Source organism: Artemia sp. Qi Xiang Cuo, chromosome 16 (genome assembly GCF_049724085.1).
Source record: "Artemia sp. Qi Xiang Cuo chromosome 16, ASM4972408v1, whole genome shotgun sequence".
NCBI classification, from domain to species: domain Eukaryota; kingdom Metazoa; phylum Arthropoda; class Branchiopoda; order Anostraca; family Artemiidae; genus Artemia; species Artemia sp. Qi Xiang Cuo.
The window spans coordinates 45,716,037-45,735,602 of record NC_142809.1 but is presented as its reverse complement, the minus strand read 5'-3'; the positions used below and the strand labels follow the sequence as shown (position 1 = coordinate 45,735,602).

Below are 19,566 nucleotides of genomic sequence, written 5' to 3'. Positions count from 1 at the left end.
TGTCTACAGAATTCCTTGTTTGTGTGGTCTTTGGTATATCGGAAGAACTGATCAGCGACTAACGGATAGATTAACTCAGCACTCTAGTTCAATTAATAATACACTTAAAAAGTAGAAAAAAAAACCCAGAAAATTTTGACTCTGCCCTTGCAGAGCACATTTTTGAAATTCAGACCATACTGTTTTGTTTAATCAAGCTAGCCTAATTTCGCATGACAAAGGTATTGTCCAGCACTACAGAGAAGCTGTTGAAATTTATAAATACCAACATTTAGGTCTAGCTTTGAACAGAGATTCTGGTGATTTAAGAATAAACGAGTCATATTTCGGTTTTCTCCAAAGAGAAGCCGATACTTTAGTAATCCCTGAAATAAACCTTGAGCCACTTATTCAGTCATATAATCAAACATGCGAACAACCTTATAGGTCTCAAAGGGTGTCTGCAAGAAATGCATTAATTAAAATCTGAAGTCAGATGACATAGTTCTCCAACTTATTTATTTGCTGGTTCGTTTTGTTTTTTTAGTGAATGAATTGTTTTCTTTTCTGTCTCAGTTGTTCGCTAATATCCGTCGATGGCAGTTCATAATTTTGTGAATTTTGTGCAAATCGCGGATATTGGCGAATAACTCGTTTTTATGGTTGTTAGGTATTTGGTTTTAATTCTTTTAATTTGTGGCTTTTATTGAATTTTATTCATCTTTTAAATTTTTTTTTTTTTGGTTCTTTTCACATTGACTTTCCGCGTTTGTTTTTGGATACATTATTTCGTTTCGCGCTGAAGAAGAGAGGCGTTTGTCCTCTCGCAATATTCGCTTTGTTGTGTTATTTTCAGTACTTTCATTCGGCCTATAAAAACCCCATTTTTGCTCGTTTTTCTTTCTTTATGTGATGTCAGGCCAATGTGGTTTAAGAAATTATCTCAATCAGCTTATGTTACCTAAGGTAATAAAGAAAAAAAAATCTTTCTCTCCCCCTACAGTAAGAAGAAAATGCCAAAATTTCATAAGAAATATGGCGTAAAACATGTGTATGATGTAAGACATATGTAATACAATGACGTAATACAATCAAATCTTAATCAATCCACTCCTTAAAAAAGACTCATTTAGGAAAAAACTGGTCCACCCAAAAGATAGTTTCAAAATGAGATTCCATCCACCTAAAATATATAGGATATATTTTCCAACCCTAGCTCGCTGAAAATGAGACTTAAAAGAAGTTGACTGTATCTTATAAACTGTCTATAGCTCCCCCTCGCTGAATTTTACTTCACATTATCAATAGTTATTTCAGTTTTTTTTTTGCACCATGTCCTACAGCTTTATCAAACAGTTCGTGGTAACGAACTGTAAGTAAGGAGCGACCCGGCTCAATGGTAACCGAAACTCTAAAAAACGAAATTTCGATACAAATAAATACATCAAAAGAATCAAATATTAATTCTGATTTCAAAAATATATAATTTTCATCAAGTTTAGTCTTGCCCATCAAAAGTTACGCGCCTGAGAAAATTTGGCTGATTTTCGAAAAAAGGGGGAAATACCCCCTAAAAGTTATAGAAACTTAATGAAAATCACACCATTATATTCAACGTATCATAGAACCCTACTATAGAGGTTTCAAGCTCCTATCTACAAAAATGTGGAATTTTCCATTTTTTGCCAGAAGAAAGATCACGTATGCGTGTTTTTTTTTCCAGGGGTGATCGTATCGACCCAGTGGTCCTAGAATATTGTAAGATGGCTCATTGGAACAGCAATTAAAAGTTCTAGTGTCCTTTTTAAGTAACCAAAAAAATGAAGTGCAACTAGGCCCCCTCCCACGCTCACTTTTTTCCCAAAGTCACCCGGTCAAAATTTTGAGATAACCATTTTGTTCAGCGTGGTCGAAAATATTATCACTATGTCTTTAACGATGACTTAATCCCTCGAAGCCCCCAGGGGGAGGGCTGAAAGTTATGAACTTTACCCAATGTTAACATATAGTATTGGTTATTAGGAAGTATACAGACGTTTTCAGAGGTAATTTTTCGGGTAGGGGGGAGTGGGGGTGGGTTGGGGTTTATATAGGAGGATCTTTTCATGAAGGAAGTTTTCACGGGGGAGGGGACATGGCTATGAAGGGGGCGCCAGATTTTCCATCATTATTTAAAACAAAAATCAGAAATTAGATATAAAAAACAAGTTTTTCAACTGAAAGTAAGGAGCAACATCAAAACTTAAAACAAACAAAAAAATATTAGCTATAAGATTGAGTTCACCTTCTAGTCAATGCCTCGCTCTTTAAGCCAAAGATTTTTTAGTACTTTCATAAGAGCTATTTATTCTAATTAACGGTCTTTGTGATTAAGGGGTCATTTTTAAAGAATTGGAACAAAATTCGAACTTTAGCTTAAAGAGCAAGGTATTGACTAGGGTTACCTAAGTTAATTTGTAAATTACGTCAGAACCAAATTTAGAGACAGCCATTTAGCAATAGAAAAGTAAAATTTTTATGCAAATTTGTTTACTTATTCAATGACGGTGAGCCAAAATGAAAGCTGCATTAACTAAAAAACGACCAGACATTAAATAAAAAAAACAAGTTTTTTAAACTGAAAGTAAGGAGCGACATTAAAACTTAAAACGAACAGAAATTATAGTCCGTATATGAAAGGGGCTGTCCCCTCCTCGACGCCTCGCTCTTTACGCAAAAGTTTGACTCTGTCTCACAACTTTATTTTTTAAAACAGTAAAAAAACTTTAGCGTAAAGAGCGAGGCGCTGAGGAGGGGACAGCCCCTTTCATATACGGAATAATTTCTGTTCGTTTTAAGTTTTAATGTCACTCCTTACTTTCAGTTTAAAAAACTTGTTTTTTTTTATTTAATCAACTAAGACACGATGTTGCCACTGCATTTTCAAAGTTGCCAATCTCTACTTAGCGCTGTCTTCATCACTAATTGAAGCTTAATTACAACCTTTGACAGGCACTTATCTAGATTGACAATTTCCCTTCAGTTTTTTACCATACCGAAAAAATATCCTACTATTAGGCAGCCTGGTTCCATCTTTCAGATTCTCATAGTAATTACCAGCTTTATCGGCATGCTAATTGCTACATTTTTACCGATACATACAAAGTGTATCCCGAACAAGGACTTTTGCACTAACAACCCAGATTCATGAAATAGGACACAGAACTATCAGAAGAACAAAAAAGTTCATAGAACTAGGATTGCCGAACTGCAAAAATGATAAAGCCATAACATAATAAACCAGTAATCCAACCCCCACATTCCACTAAACCTATAATCCAAAACCACACCCTTGCTTTCAAGCTCGATTGAGGAATTCAGTACCTAGAGCTGGCATTCACATTAAGAACTACCTAAGTACTGAATTACTATTTAGTACCTAGATCTCACTCTCACATTTAGTACCTAGACTATGAACTCAAGGTCCTAACTGACAATAGAACACTGCAACTTACAGTATACATTATGAATCCATTCGATTAGTCAGTGCAAAAGCTCCAATATTTATTCGTTTATCTAACCTTTGCTAAAATCTGTTTTTTTTTAAATTAATTAGCTTCATCATCATAAATTTATCAGTTCAAAAAATTGGTTAAACAGAATAACATTTATTTCGAAAATTAACTCACCTGCACCAGCGCTTCCCATACTAAATCTTCCATTATTAAGAATTTCCATAGCAACACCAAAACCACCCCCAACAACACCAAGAACATTTTCTACTGGAACAGGTGTATCTTCAAAATGAACCTGAAAAATTTCAATTTTACAATACTTGCCTCATTTCAACTTATTTTTCTAATCTTTGTCGACACCAAGATTCGTAGTAGCCCAAATTTGTGAAATTATCTATTTCCCTACTGTTAAAAGTTAATTTTCTAACCAACAATTGGAGGATACAATATTAAATCGGACCAAGGACATTTTTCAACACTCCAACATTGCTGGAATCAGCGATGTTGCTGATGTTGTTGAGGCAGGAAACCGGGAGGGATACCCGGTTTCCTGGCAAGAAATCGGGTATCCCTCCTTCCGATAATAGCGAAAATTCGAAATTTCCGGAGTTTTATTAATACGTGTGCAAAACGTTTTTCTTCACTGTCTTTAGCCATTGTTCGATGTTTTTATTTTATAGGATGACAGATTGCCAAAGATTGTTGTTTTCGGTCAACCGTCAAGGGCGAAACAAAAAGCAGGCCGTCCCTGGTTGGGGTGAGAGACTGTCGTCAAGGAAAAAATTAAGGGAAATGGGGACTACCTGGAGGATGTAAAGAGGAAGGCTTTGAACAAACTGGGGTGGAGTAGGAGTGTGCGTAGCCATGTTGGCCTCAGGCAGCTTGGTTCTGCAGTAAGTTGTTAGTAGTAGTAGTAGTAGTGGTAGGAGTGTAATTGCAAATACAAAGCCAGTGTGTTCTAACAAACTATATCCTCCCCTCCTTTTGAATCTTTATATAAATCGTAAATTAATCGCAAAAAAATGCAGCTAAAAAACTAGATTGTACACAGCAATCTTGAATCAAAGGTAATGCATGAACCATTTGTTCAAATTTATTACACAATTAAGTAACACGGTACATGATGACGGTGCAGGATGCACGGACACTTCCATATGGAAAACGGTACTTCATTACTGCCATAAGATACTAAATGCAAGCGAAAAGGTCTGACTCACCTTAAAGTTAATTTTTCGCCTATGTTACTGGTTTTCACATTTGACTTTGGCACAGCCATAGCGATTTGTTTTTATAATATAAGTATTTGTTATCTTTAATTAGAACTCTTTGCTAATATTCTTCTTTAATGCTAGTTCATCCTTCAGTAAAGGGAACTAATTTGAAGATCGATTTTGAAAAATTAACTATGATTTACCCTAAGTCAATTATTATTTGTGCTAGATGATAGTTTTTTAAGAACTGCAAGTTTTAACACATATTATAACAGAATGAAAATAGTAGATCAAAAAGCTTTACGGCAATCTCAGTTATAGCGTATTGACCACAGACAGCCTATGTTCTAGCAAGTTCCTTAATCGTTATCTTCCATGCCATTAGCGAGGGTTCCATCCATTCTAGCTGAGCGGTTAGTGTGCAAGACCTGTAATATTAGGGCCCTTCTTTTACTCATCTATTTGCTAAGATCTGACATCTTTTGAAAAAGAACGCTTAAAAGTAAAATCTTAGCAACAAGATCTTGCATCTTATGGCGTTCTTTTGCAAGCGTCTTTCATCATTATGCTCTGATCAGCGGTCTAAGAACAATGATGAGTACATAATCAAAGTTCTCTTATCATTGTTCTATATGGCAGAAAGATGGCGTCTTTCATACTTTTTGCTAACATCAGTGAGCTGTAGATCTTAGAACAAAGATGAGTTAAAAGAACAGAAATCTTTGCAGAAAGATGTAAGATCTTAGTACAAAAGAACGGGCCTATTATGTCCTTCGGGATGTGGGTTCGAGTCCTGGTATTGTCGACTACTTAATTTGGAACGGGCCAATATACTCTCTAAACCCTGGTAAAAATGGATACCTGGAGAAATCCGGGGAAATCATCATATTAAACAAATTATAAAATATAATCCAAGAAGTAACTATTAGCATGTACAACAGGGTAGAAGTAAGAAGCTCTATTTAGAGGGGATTTCAGGATTTTTTTCAATTTTTCTAAATGAGAAAACAAAATTAAAGGTGTTCTCATAATTTAAGTATAGGGGAGAGGGTAGCTACAATACTTTTAGCCGACTGGGTAGCACGCTTGAAATGTGCCCTGGTGTCACAAGCCCCCATTGGGTAGCCCTGGGTAGCCCTGGGGGTCACAAGCCCTGGTGTCGCTGGTTATTTTGTTTGGAATGGGGGTCAGTCGCGTAACTCTGTAACTCCAACTCGACACAGCTCCAACTGTATACCTGGAGAAATCCGGGAAAGTGATATACGAAGGGTGTGTGAAAGCACAGAATAACTGCCCCAGCCATTAGACTTCCTGGCTTAAGTGCCCAGAAACAAATACCAGCACCACCGGTGGGGACAGTAAAGCCCAGTGTCATATCCTTTACTTTATTAACGAAGGTTTCCTAAGGTATTTGAAGCAGGCCAACTGGATTTTCAGGTATGTTTCACTATTATTACATTAATCTCCACCATTCTCGTAAGATGCCTGATGGCTCTTTACCTTTATACTGTATTGTAAAACTTTTTCTTTAATATCTGGTAACAATTCAGATAGTAAATTTATAACTCTACTATAGAAATTATCCACCAGGCTAGCGTAAAAGTTGGATGAAGATGGATGTATTAGCTCTCAAAACTATTTGGTAAATTTTCTGATTAACTCACTAATCAAATAGCTAAGAAATGGATATACCTTTAGAATCAAATTTTCATCCTGAATCCAAATATAAAATTAATTTCTGACGGAAATGAAATTTAATCTAATTTTTCTAGCAAGAAAAAAGAGACTAAATTTTTCCTTCCCGATTTCTAACTCTTAAAGTTGTGTTCCAATCTCCTAAACATCAATCTCAAGCTTGGGCTCTTTAGATGTATCTTGTTATTGTGGTGAGCTCCCATCCCCCCGACCTTCTATATAGAGGACAGTATATTAATGTAATCTTCTCTTTGAAATTCAATTTCTTTTACAATACGAAGAGGGTATCTGGACTATCTGGTTTGTATAACATTCACTTCCGTAGGAAATAAGCTTTACCCCGCCCCCCCCCCTAATGTCCAAATAAAAACCCTGAAATGTATATATTTAATGGATTTTCCATTATTTTAACAAAATTATGAAATCAATTTGATGAGAAGAATGACTTACGAGAATTCAATGCGTATATACAACCCAGGGTATATATTCGCACATTAGAGGGAGGAAAGAAAAGCTATATTTGAATTCAGGATGAAATTCTGATTCTAAATGTATGACTCATAAAAAAAGAAAAACGAGCAAAAATGGGGTTTTTAAAAGCCAAATAAAAATACTGACAAAACACAAACAAAGCGAATATTTCGAGGGGACAAACGTCTCTCTTCTTCAGCGCGAAACGAAAAACTATAATCAATGAGAGTGCTGAAGAAAAAAAACAACAAATAAAACGCGGAAAGTCAATGGGAATGTGAAAAAAAAAACAATGAAAAAAACTACAAAATTAAAAGATGAATAAAATTCAATAAAAGCCGAAAATTGTAAGAATTAAAACCAAATACCTAACAACAATAACAATTTCTTAACTATCTCATTAGTGAGTTAATCAGAAAATTTGTCGAATTATTTTACAAGTCAAGTAACTTCAATTGTCGTGAAAAATGAATAAACGAACAAAAAATAAACAATAATAAAATAAAGATGAAAAGTGATTGAAACGTTCATCCAACCTCTTGTCATAGAATAATAATAACAAAAAAAGATCCTATCCTACTAAATGGACACTTGATTAAAAATTCAGACGGTAAATTATATCAACCATGGACACCAAGTCTCACATCAACGATAACCAGCGCAGGCTGCGGGGGACATTTTTGGGTGAGGGGGTTAATTATACTGTTTTTCTCAACAAAAATACCAAAAACATTATTTGTTAAAAAAACAAAACATAGCCTTCATATTCTTCTGAGCATATTTTCCTAGGTATTGAAGTAAAAAAATTCGTGATTGAATAATTTCCTTATTTCTGATATTTATGCAAACAAAGCGAAATGTTCTGGCCTTGGGAAGACATAGGGGTTTTGAGCCCAACTTATGTTAATTTCTGCTCGTTTTTTAGCTTTACTCGGTTATTTATTGTAATTTCTGTTCGTTTTGGGTTTCATTTATTTATCGGTGCTGATCTGCGGTAGTTTCACGCTTTGTAGATTATTTGATTTTATTTTCACTCATTTTTGTTTAATGGAGTTCTTTACTTTTCTTAGAAAAACTTATTTTGTGGAAAAAGTTTTTTGTAATTAATTTCTGTTCGTTTTATATTGACATAGTATTTTCAGGGAAGAAAAAATAAAACTTTAAATCTTTTCATTTTTTAAGACTTTATAGTTTGGTCTGCTATTTGTATGCTGGAGAAAAATTTTCAGCAATTTTTAACAACATACACCCTATTAAAAATCTGGACACGAATAATAGTTTTAATTTCGTTTCATACCTCCTCTAGTTGATCTGAAATAGGAAACTTGATACCATTCGCAAAAACAATCTGTTTAATTTCTTTGATAGCTTGGATACACTTACGCTATTTTGACTTGGTTAAATTTTAAGAGCAGAAGTAGCCCCAAAAGTTTGAACATAATACCCTCAGTCATTCTTGGGTTACTGCTGAGATGCCTTATTGAGAATTAGCATTAACACAGTACATTTTGATTTAACCTTAAGAAAACATTTAGTTTTTAAACATGAAGGCAATTAGGAGAGTGGGCGTGGGAGGAGGATTAGTTCCTCTCCAATCACTTTCGACTATTAAAAAGGGCATCAACCCTTTCTATTTTCAATCAAATGAGCCCTTTTCGGAGTTCCTACGACCACTCCTTCGATACGATGTACCCTGGTCTAAACAACAACAACAACAAAAATCGTACATTATACCCACATCGATCTTTACTAAAAAACTTTCAAGCCTTCTAATCACTTTCGACTATTAAAAAGGGCACTAGGCCTTTCGATTTCCAATTGAATTAGCCCTTTTGGAATCCTCTAACACATAATTTCCAGAACTTTCAACTATGTTAAACAAAATGGCTATCTCAAAATTTTGATTGGATGTGTTTGGGGAAACGGTGGGCGTGAGATGGGCGTTAGTGGCTCTCCCATCACTTCCAACTATTAAAAAAGGCACTAGCCCTTTCAATTTCCAATCAAATGAGCCCTTTTGAAGTTTCTACAACAACACTTTCAATAAAAACCTTATATGTCCCCAGGGCTTAACTTACAACCCTTGCCCTGAGGGCTTGGGGGGGGGGGGGGTCACCCACAAGGACCAAATTTACAGAACTTTCTACTACGTTAAACACAATGGCTATCTGAAAATTGTCATTGGATGTGTTTAGGGGAATGGTGGGCGTGAGAGGGTGTATAGTTACCCTCCAATCACTTTCGCCCATTAAAAAGGGCACTAGCCCTCTCAATTCCCAATTCAATGAGCCCCTTTAGCAGTTTTTACGACATCTCTAACTATAAAAACCTTATATGCCTACAGGGAATAACTTACAACCTTTGCCTTGGGGGCTCTGGGGGGTTTGTCATCCTTACATACATAATTTCCAGAATTTTCAACTACGTTGAACAAAACGGCTATCTATAAACTTTGATTGAATATGTTTCGGGAAATGGTGGGCGTGGAGGTGGGTCAATTACTCTCCACTCACTTTCGACTATTAAATGGGGCAATTTTGATTTCCAAACAAATGAGCCCTTTTTGAACTTTCTACAACTTTCTATATAAACCTTATATGCCCCTAGGGCATAACTTACAACCCTTGCACTGAGGGCTCGGAGGGGGGTTATCATCCTAAAACACCTAATTTCCAGAACTTTCGACTATGTCGAACAAAATGAATATCTCAAAATTTTGATTGGATGTGTTTGGGGAAATGGTGGGCATGAGAGGGGGGTTTGTTGTCCTTAAATCACTTTCGAAAATTAAAAGGATACTAGTCCTTTCAATTTCCAATTGAATGAGCCCTTTCTGATGTTTTTACAACATCGCTTTCACTTACATGCCCCCAGGGCACAACTTACAACCCTTGCCCTGCGGGTTGTGGGGGGGGGGCGGGGCTGTCATCCTTAAAGAACTAATTTCCAAAACCTTCAACTACGTTGAATAAAATAGCTATCTAAAAATTCTGTTTGGATGTGTTTGGGGAAAAGGTGGGCGTGAGAGGTGGGTTAGTTGCCCTCAAATCATTTTCGACTATTAAAAAAGGCACTAGCCCTTTGAATTTCCAATCGAAAGAGCTCTTTTTCAAGTTTCTACGACAAAGATTTTAATGAGGACTTATATGCCCCCAGGGCATAACTTATAACCCTTGCCCTGAAGACTGTGGGGGGAGTGTCCTGCTCAAAGGTATAATTTCCTGAACTTTAAACTGCGTGAAACGAAATGTCTATCTCAAAATTTTGATTTGATGTGTTTGGGGAAAAGGTGGGCGTGAGAGGGGGGTTAGTTGTCCTCAAATTCCTTTCGACTATTAAAAAGGCACTAGCCCTTTAGATTTCCAATCGAATGGAAATTTGAAGTTTCCTTTTGAAGTTTCTACGATAACGAGTTCTATAAAAACCTTATACGCCCCCAGGGCATAAATTAAAACCCTTGCCCTAAGGACTGTGGGGGAATGTCATCCTCAAAAACATAATTTCTATCTGGAAATCAACTACGCTGAACAAAATGGCCATTTAAAAATTTTGATTGGATATATTTGGGGAAAAGGTGTGCGTAAGAGGGAGGTTCGTTGCCCTCCAATCACTTTCGACTATTATAAAGGGCACTAGACCTTTGAATTTCCAATCGAATGACCCCTTTTTGAAGTTTCTAAAACAAATATTTCAATAAAAACTTATATGCCTCCAGGGCATAGATTACAGCCCTTGCCCTAAAGACTGTGGGTAGAGTGTCCTGCTCAAATGTATAATTTTACTGAACTTTAAACTGCGTGGAACAAAATGGCTATCTCAAAATTTTGATTGGATGTGTTTAGGGAAATGGTGGGCGTGGAAGGGGTGTTAGTTGCCTTCCAATTGCTTTCGACTATTAAAAAGGGCACTAGAAATTCCAATGTCCAATTAAATTAGACCTTTTTGAGGCTCCTACGACAACGTGTTCAATAAGTATCTTTGGGGCACCATAGGTACTATTCGTAGTCTTTGTTAAGATGTATGTGGGGGGGAGGGGGTTGTCATGCTCAGGGCCCTAATTCACAGAACTTAAAACTGTGTTGAATAAAACGAAAAGAACAAAATTTTGATTGATATGTTAGGGGAAAATGTGGGCGTGAGAGGGGGGTTAGTTGCCCTCCAATCACTTTCGACTACTAAAAAGGGCACTAGCCCTTTGAATTTCCAATCGAGTAAGCCTTTTTGGAAGTTTCTATGACAACGCCTTTTATAAAAACCTTATATGCCCCCAGGGCATAACTTACAACCCTTGCCCTGAAGGCTGTGGGGGAGTGTCCTCCTCAAAAACATAATTTATATCTGGAAATTAACTACGCTGAACAAAATGGCTATCTCAAAATTTTGATTGGATGTGTTTTGGGAAATGGTGGACGTGGAAGGGGTGTTAAGTTGCCTTCCAATCACTTTCGACTATTAAAAAGGTCACAAGCCATTCCAATTTTCTAATTGAATGAGGCCTTTTCGAAGTTTCTACGAGAACTTCTTCGATACGAAGTGCCCTGCTCTAAAGGAAAATAATAATAAATAATAAATTTTGCCAATATAGTTCTTATATGTTCCCAGGGCATAACTTAAAACCCTTGCCCTGAGGGTTGTGGCGGAGTGTCTTCCTTAAAAACATACTTTCTATCTGGAAATCAACTACGCAGAACAAACTGGCTATATCAAAATTTTGATTGGATGTATTTGGGGGAAGGATGGGCGTGGGGGGGACTAGTTGCCCTACAATCACTTTTGACTATTAAAAAGGGTACTAGCCACTGCAACTTCCAATCGAATGAGCCCTTTTCGAAGTTTCTGCGGCAACTCCTCCGGTACGAAGTGCCCTGGTATGGAACCCCAAAAAATAAATAAATAAATAATACATTGTACCAACATCGTTCTTTACTTAGGCAGCGCGATTGCGCTGCCTATGATTCCTGGTTCTCAGTTCCAGTCTTTCTTGAAAAGTTAATATTAACGTTTAAGTCCTAATTATTTTTGTTATCAGGTTAATTTCTTAACATTTTGCAATTAATAGTATTTATTTTGTTGTTTGTTTAATTTCTCATAGTTTGTTATCTCATCAAGTTGCTATTATTGTGTTACTATTTAATATCTCATTATTATCCTTTTTGTTATTATCTGTTGTTTGCTAGCTGTTACTTTCATAAGTACATTATTAAAAGTAACTTTTACTAGGCTTAGTGTTTCGAATATTTTGGACCAAGAGAGATTAGAGGATTTACTCAACCCTTGAATCGAATCAACCCGAGTAACATGATCACCTTTAAAACAAAAATTAAGGAGTTCTTCTCTCGTCTTATTTTACGTGATGCCTTTTGCTCTTTTGCCTTTTATTCAGGTTCGATGAATGCCCATTGTATTGATATTACTACTACTACTACTACTAACAACTCACTGCAGCACCAAGCCACCTGAGGCCAACACAGCAACGCACACTCATCCTCCATCCCAACCTATTCAAAGCTCCCCTCTTTACACCCTCTCAAGAAGTTCCCATTTCCCTTAAACTTTTCCTTACGACATCTTTCCACCTTATTCATGGACGACCTGCTTTTCGTTTTGCCCAAGAAGGTTGGCCAACAAGGACAATCTTTGGCAATCTTTCATCCTTCATCCGCAATATCAATATAAGCATTTCTTCTATTAGCAATACAAATAAAAAAGGAAACAACAAAACAACCTCAAACACCAACAATCGACACACAACAACAAAACAACAGAAACAAAAAAAATCTTACCTCACATGTATTCGAGCCTCTAATCCCGAGTTTATCTTCAGGGGGTCCACTTGTGATGCCTCCAAAATTACGTTCTACTAAAAATGCTGTGATCTTATCCTTTGTTCTGCCAAGTTGATCGGTTATCTTAAAATATAAACAGAGTTAGGCTATGTTTTCAGTAGCCTATAGTTTTTTCTCAATTTGGCATTCTTCCGGGCATTTGGGATGAAGAACAAATTTTTCTCAATTGTGATAGGATTATTCTTAGCAGAATTAAATGCGGTACAAAAATAATAAAAACATCAGTAATAATTTAATAAACCACAATTAAAAAGATTATGATGAAAGAAAAAAGGAGATAATGAACACACAAAGAAAAAAATCACTGCAATTGCCATTTGAGATAAATGTCATGAGTTGAGCGTCACTTTTAAATCTGACTTTTCATGAATACTCGACCACCGTTTGAATAGGTCTGTAATCACAAACTCTTCGAGACTTATTTCGATACGGCTTAGTAATAAACAGTCAAATTTTACTTGCCTAAAATGGCACTTCTTGATTTTGTTGGTGTTCCTTAAAAGTAGACTGGATGTACTTGCGGGGTAAACAGCATAAGAGTGGCACACTGAGCAATTATTCAATGCAAGCCTTTTCCTGGAGTACCGCCCCTGATTCGGCACAACAGTCTCGCCAGAACATTTAATGGCGGCAGTTCTTCGCTTCACAAGGGTTTCCCCCGCTCGTTTTTGCATTCACTATACCAAGTTAGTTCAAGTCTGACACTACAAGAACTGCATGCCTTCCCAGTGTAGCAATATCACTTCTTGCCGCGTTGAATGCTAGATATTCGCGCATCTAACAACATTGATGGAAAACCTGATAGGTTAAAAATCACTTTACATTCGGTTCAGGTTCTCTTTTAAGTCTACATTCGGCCTGCTGAGAAGGAGTACATCGTCAGTGTAGGCTATGCAAAAAATTCGGTGACTTGAAGTTAAAGAGATTTTGAGATACAATTCAGACTATTGGAAATTACATGTTTGTACTTACTTGTACTTGTTGCACGTTCAAGCCGCATCCAGACTCATCGTAGCGCCCAGCAGATGACGACATGTCTCCTTCCATAGGTTTCGATCGAGGGTGGCAGGCTCCACTATTTCCAGCCGCTGGCGATCCCAGCGACGGCCATATTTTTGGGATCCTCCGATTGGCTCCAGATCAGACTGAACTGTTGCTAGCCACGTCTTCTTTTGTCCTCCTGTCCTCTTCTTCCATGCCGGTAGTGGTAGACTTTTGAGACATTTTTTGCTTATATGGTCATCTGGTCTGCGCATTGTGTGACTAAACCATCTCAGTCTCCTGTGCTTAGCAATGTCAGAGACAAGTGGGCGATCCCCACCTCTTCTCCTTACTACTTCATTCGAAAATCTGAGAGGCGGATACCCATGATATATCGCAGGCATTTGTGGTTGAATATATTCAAGCTCAATGCTTCGGCTGCTTTAAGTGACCACGTTTCACATCCACAGAGGACGACAGAGAGAACCATAGCTTCATACACTCGGAGCTTTGTCCGTGGCGATATTTCACTCCGCTTCCAGAGATACTTCCGTAGTTGAAGGAATAAATTCCTGGCTGACATTATGCGGCTCTGGATTTCTTCTGAAGATTCGCGGGCAGGGTTTACCATCGATGCGAGGTATTTGAACAACTGGAAGTCCTCTATCTGATTACCATTTAGGGTCACAGGGTTTCATCTATCCCATCTGTTCGCATGAATTTTGTTTTTGGTAGGCTTATTTGGAGACCAGTCAAGAGTGCTTTGACTGCCACGTCATTTATCATAGCCTGGGCATCTGCAATGGATTCAGCAGGCATGTCCACATCGTCAGCATAGTTAAGATCTGTGACGGAGAAGGACGGGCTCACTGCAAAGCCTTTATACTTGTCCAGGACCTTGAGGATCCAATCGATGACGAAGTTGAACAAAGTTGGTGAAAGGACACAGCCTTGACGTACACCCTCCTCGATCAGGACCAGATATGAAAGATCTCCATCGATTCTTGCCCGGGCCTTTGTTCCAGCATAGTATGCCTTGAGCAGATTGATGATCTTGTCAGGCACACCGTCCTCTCTCATTGCTTCCCATATTGCATCACGATGGACCGAATCAAACGCGGTAATGAAGTCTATGAAGATTTGTATTGTTTCTTGCTGGTGTTTAAACCGGTGTTCAAGGATCGCAGGTTAAAAATCTGGTCACAACAACCCATGCCCGGCCTGAATCCTGCTTGGTTGGGTCACGTTCGGCTGTTTCTGGTGTCTAAATATATTTAAAAGTATGACTGCGAACAGCTTGACAGCAATGGGGATAAGGGATATACCTGGGTAGTTTTTGCAGTCCATTCGGTCTCCTTTTTTGAAGATAAGGACAATTATTGAGGTCTTCCAGTCATCTGGGATGTATTCATTGTCACAGCCTTCGGTTATCACACTATGAAGTTCATCCACCGCCACCTCGGGGAGAGCTTTCAGTAACTCGGCAGGAATCCCATCTATTCCTGGGCTTTTATGGTTTTTCAAAACTTGGATCACCTTAATTACTTCATCCCTTGAGGGTGGGTCCCTATGTACATTTTCATACGCCTTGTTGTGAGGGGGGCTTTGCGGTTCAAGTGGTTGTTTTTAATTACTATTGTCTTCTGGTCTCAATAGCTCTTGGAAGTGAACTCGCCATCTTTCGATACGCTCCTTACTGCTTGTGAGTATTTTTCCATCCTTCGCCTTAAGTGAGGGGATGGTTTGTTACCCACAGAAGAGTCGAAAGTCAAGATGAATATGAGTGGTAGTAATGGAAATTGTAAGCTATGCGAGAAAATACTAGAAACGCAATACCACGTAATGTTAGAGCGTGAAAAACAAGAAACTAATGTACAAGAACTGAGGAATTCATTGGAAAGTGTTACAGATAAAAAAGATTTAATTAATTTAGAGAAAGCTGTGTACCTCAAAATACATGATGAGGCCTATACAAGCACAATAGTGTACATAGTATTGCTTTTTTTATTACACGTGGAAGCAAAAAGAAAAGCAGAAGGAAGAGTATGATGTAATAAATCGTGTGGAAACAGAATGGAAAAGGATAAGGATTATGAAGTGTAAGAAAATTGAGGGCTTGTTCGGTCTAAAGTAGAGGGGAATTTCTTCTGCGTTTTGGTGGGCCAAGATGTGCCGTTAAAAAAGGGGAATAATAAAAGGAGAGTTGAGAAAACAATATAGAGTTTGAAGGTTTAGGGTTTTACATTTGTATGTTTTTTGTTTTTTCATTTTGTGGTAAGGATCTAGGTAGAAGATTAGAAAATGGAGTTTTAAATTTTGGTATATGAAATAAGAGCAAATTTTAATTTAAATATTTCGGACTTTTAATGAAGTGCTTGATTTTAGAGTTTAATTAGAATTTTCAGATTATAACAGTTAGCTTCAGGATTTGTTCAGTATTTTTAAGTTTATTTATTAGGTAAGATTTAAATCTAATTGAATAGTTATAGTATAGGATTTTATGAATTTTTGGATTATAGATTTTAGATTTGGTCATCTTTTTAATGTTTATTTGGAATTTATTTTATAATAGTGGAATTTATTTTATATGTTGAGGGGGATACGATTCACCCGGATTGTGAATCATTTGATTTTTTAGAATTGTTTTGAGGACTATTGTAGCTACCTAACAACGCAAGGCCCAGCGAGAGTAGAGTGTGTTGAAATATGATGTATTAAAAAAAAAATTGTGTTATATTTTTAATTTTTTCTTTTATTAATGTAAATATAGTGAAAAGTGTCTTAAAGTGTTATAAGAAAAGTGAATATATTTTAAAGTACGAAAACGTATATGCATTGTAAATTTGTGTTCTACTGTTATATGTTATAGGCCTAATGAATGGGAGCAGCCCCTTGCCGCTGTGGGTAGCTAGAATGAGAATTTTGAAATTGTTGTATGGTAAATTAATGGATGGAGAATCGTATGAATGAAAAAAAAAGGTTTTTAGGAAAAAGGTAGATAAAATGTACTAGGAGAGAAAAAATTATATATGTGAGTAATTTTAAAAGTGGAAAGCTATGGAACGTCGAGTAAGAGGTAAGATAGATAGGTAGTACAGTGATGGAATAATAGAAAAATAGGCACAAATTAGATTACAAATAAGCAAAGAGTCTTAGATAAAAAAAAAAGAAGAAGAAAGAAACAGGATTGATTTTTTTTTCTTTCAGGAATACGAAAAGGAAACAAAAACCGGTTTGATTATATCCACTACGTGATGTATCCCCATTTATTATTGAGAACACAAAAAGAAGAGGCGCAGAAAGGAGGACCAAATACCGCTGGATAAAAGAAAGAAAAGAAGAAGAATTTAAAATATGCATTAGAAAATAATTTCGTATCTTTTCAATATTATAGTCTATTTTTGATAAAAAAAAAAAAAGCGATGAGATCGTACTTCGCTTATTCTTCCCAGTGCCTTCTCCAAGTATTTGATAGAGTTTTCGTGTATCGTTCCGTGATGCGGCTCTTCCCATATCACTGGCAACATTAGACCAGTAGGCTTTTTTGTCAGCTCTTGCCGATTTGTGACATTCTTGTCGTAGTATTTTGTATGTGGAGGACTTCTTGTTGGGCATTTCTTTTTTCTTGGCAGAGAGCTTGAGTGTCTTTTCTGAGATCCATTTCTGGGTTTTACGCTTGATAAACCCAAGTATGTTTGAGGCAGCTTCATTGATGTGGTGCTTAAATTTCCTTCATTTCTTCTCAATGTTTGTCTTGGGGCACTTAGGGCACTGATCAGTCGGGGTTGTCTCCTCAGTGTCATCTTGAAGGACAGCGAAGCGGTTTGAGAGTTCAAGGACAAATGCTCCTCGGTACTCATCTACTTTCAGCTTCGACACGTCTATTTTCTGGTTCGGCATAGTAGTCTTCCTTGAGCCAAGTCTGTACTATAGCTTTGTCTTCAGCAAGAAGTGGTCAGATCCATTTTTCGATCCCGTGTCAGCACCTCTGTGCACTCTCGAGTCCAACAACATAGATTTCCATCGTTGGGATACAAGGAGATAATCAATTTGGGCCTTTACTCTTCCATCGCGGGATTCCCATGTATATGCATGACACGGCTTGTGCCTAAACCAGGTGTTAGCCACAGCGAGATTGTTCTGCATTGCGAACAGAAAAAGCATGTTTCCATTTGTGCACCTGTCTCCGAGGGCGTGCTTGCCGATCGCTTGTTCCGAGTTATTCAGCTTTCCGCTGATTCTGGCATTGAAGTCGCCTCCAATTAGGAGGATATCTTTCCGGGGAATCTTATCAATGACTGTCTGTGGGTCACTGTAAAACTGATCTTTTTGCTGTTCAGTGTAATCTTTTATTGGGGCGTAAACGCTAAGGACAGTCAGATTGTTTGTGCGACCTTTAATTCTTGCCCGTACGATTCTCTCAGACACAGGCTCATATTCGATGAGCCCAGTGACTGCTTTGGGGGACAACAGGATACCTACTCCTGCTCGGCCAGATCCATCTAATGGTCCCGAGTTATAAAAAGAGACCGCCTTCTCAGCCGAGGATTCAAGGGTCAAGATGTTACGTTCATATAGTCTCGGCTCAGAAACGCAGATATCAAGGTTATAAAGATAAAATTCATCAGCTACAAAAGGGGGTACCCGGTTTGAAGCCCCCCCCCCTGACATGATTTTTTGACTCGCAAAAACGTAACAAAAATGGATATAAACAAAGTTTGTATGCGTTTCTTGAGGTTTTTTTGTGTAAAATCCCTCCGAAAAAAAAATTAGTAAAAACCCCTCCGAAAAAAATACTGGGTACGGCCTTGCCTCATGCCTCTTCTTACTCTGGCTAGTTCTGAAACCGCTCTTCTCCATTTAAATTTTTTGCCTAAAAAGTTAGGTTTTTCACGAGGCTTGCACTTACACTCCTATGCACTAGATGGTCCATGGCTTGCAAATGACTACCGCTATGGAACACTTTCGATGGTACACAAAAAGATATATGGTACAAAAGAGGTAACTTGCTTCTCTCTGAGTCCATCTGCAATTTTAACAGAAATAGATGAGCCTTTGGTCAATCAACACCTTTTCTAGCTAGCCATCTCCATAAATTCGAGCGTCTAGCTCAGGACAATAGGACATTCAAATACTTCACTAAGGATTAAGGACACGGGAACGGGTCTGTAAGATCTATATTCATTGAAATCTATTCTTTCTTTGCAATAAATGTTCTACCAATTTCAGGGAAATGCTCGGTACAAATCCTGGTGATACGCATCTGGAGAAGAAGTTGTACCAAACCTATCCTGCTCAAGTCATCCTACCTATCCTGCTCAAGTCATCCTCAGGGCTATACTGTGGTGTTTATCCTTCCCATAGTATAGTGCAGACGGTTTGATATCATCTATTTTCCCTTCTTATTTTAGTTTTATATTTTTTTTTAAAGATTTTTCAAATAGGAATTGTTCATAAGTCCTCAAAAAAAAAACGTCCCCCCCAGATCCCAAATCAAATTCCATAGTGAAAGATACCCATCCTGGCTGGTCAAGCACATTATCTGAAAGTTCTAATGATGGCTCCGATTCGGAGAATAGGACAATGATAACTGTAGGTCCTAATGCATCCATAAATGATGATAATGGGTTTCAAGAGGTCCTCTCTAGAAGCTCTAAAAAAAGGAAAAAAATCTCCCCAATTAAAAGCATTTCCCCTCTCCCTGCCCAAGATCCTCCCTCCAAAAACTTACGAATTTACCTTAAAATTACTCCCACTACCCCCTTTGTAATAAAAATGATCACTGCAATAAGAGTTGCAATTTTTAAATTGCTAAAATCAATGTTCTCTCTTAACATTAACCGTGATGGATCTCTGCTTATAGCTGTAGAAGATCAGAAATCAGCAGAT

At 37.5% G+C, this 19,566-nt stretch overlaps 2 protein-coding genes across 2 annotated transcripts in view; both read right to left on the bottom strand.

The window, feature by feature from the left end:
* LOC148942956 (complex I assembly factor ACAD9, mitochondrial-like) overlaps nt 1–12,753 on the bottom strand; it is a 55,405-nt gene extending 42,652 nt beyond the window's left edge. The window contains exons 1-2 of the mRNA XM_089102784.1: nt 12,634–12,753; nt 3,648–3,768 (exon numbers count right to left, since the gene is read on the bottom strand). Coding sequence (XP_088958910.1) covers nt 3,648–3,696 — 49 coding nt within the window. The 5' untranslated portion in view covers nt 3,697–3,768; nt 12,634–12,753. The remainder of the gene's footprint in view (nt 1–3,647; nt 3,769–12,633) is intronic.
* Nucleotides 12,754–17,604: 4,851 nt separating this feature from the next.
* On the bottom strand, nt 17,605–18,348 carry LOC148942955 (protein CFDP2-like). Its single transcript, XM_089102410.1, has one exon. It carries the CDS (start codon nt 18,346–18,348, stop codon nt 17,605–17,607), a length of 744 nt encoding a protein of 247 aa, XP_088958536.1.
* Between the last annotated feature and the right edge of the window lie 1,218 nt (nt 18,349–19,566).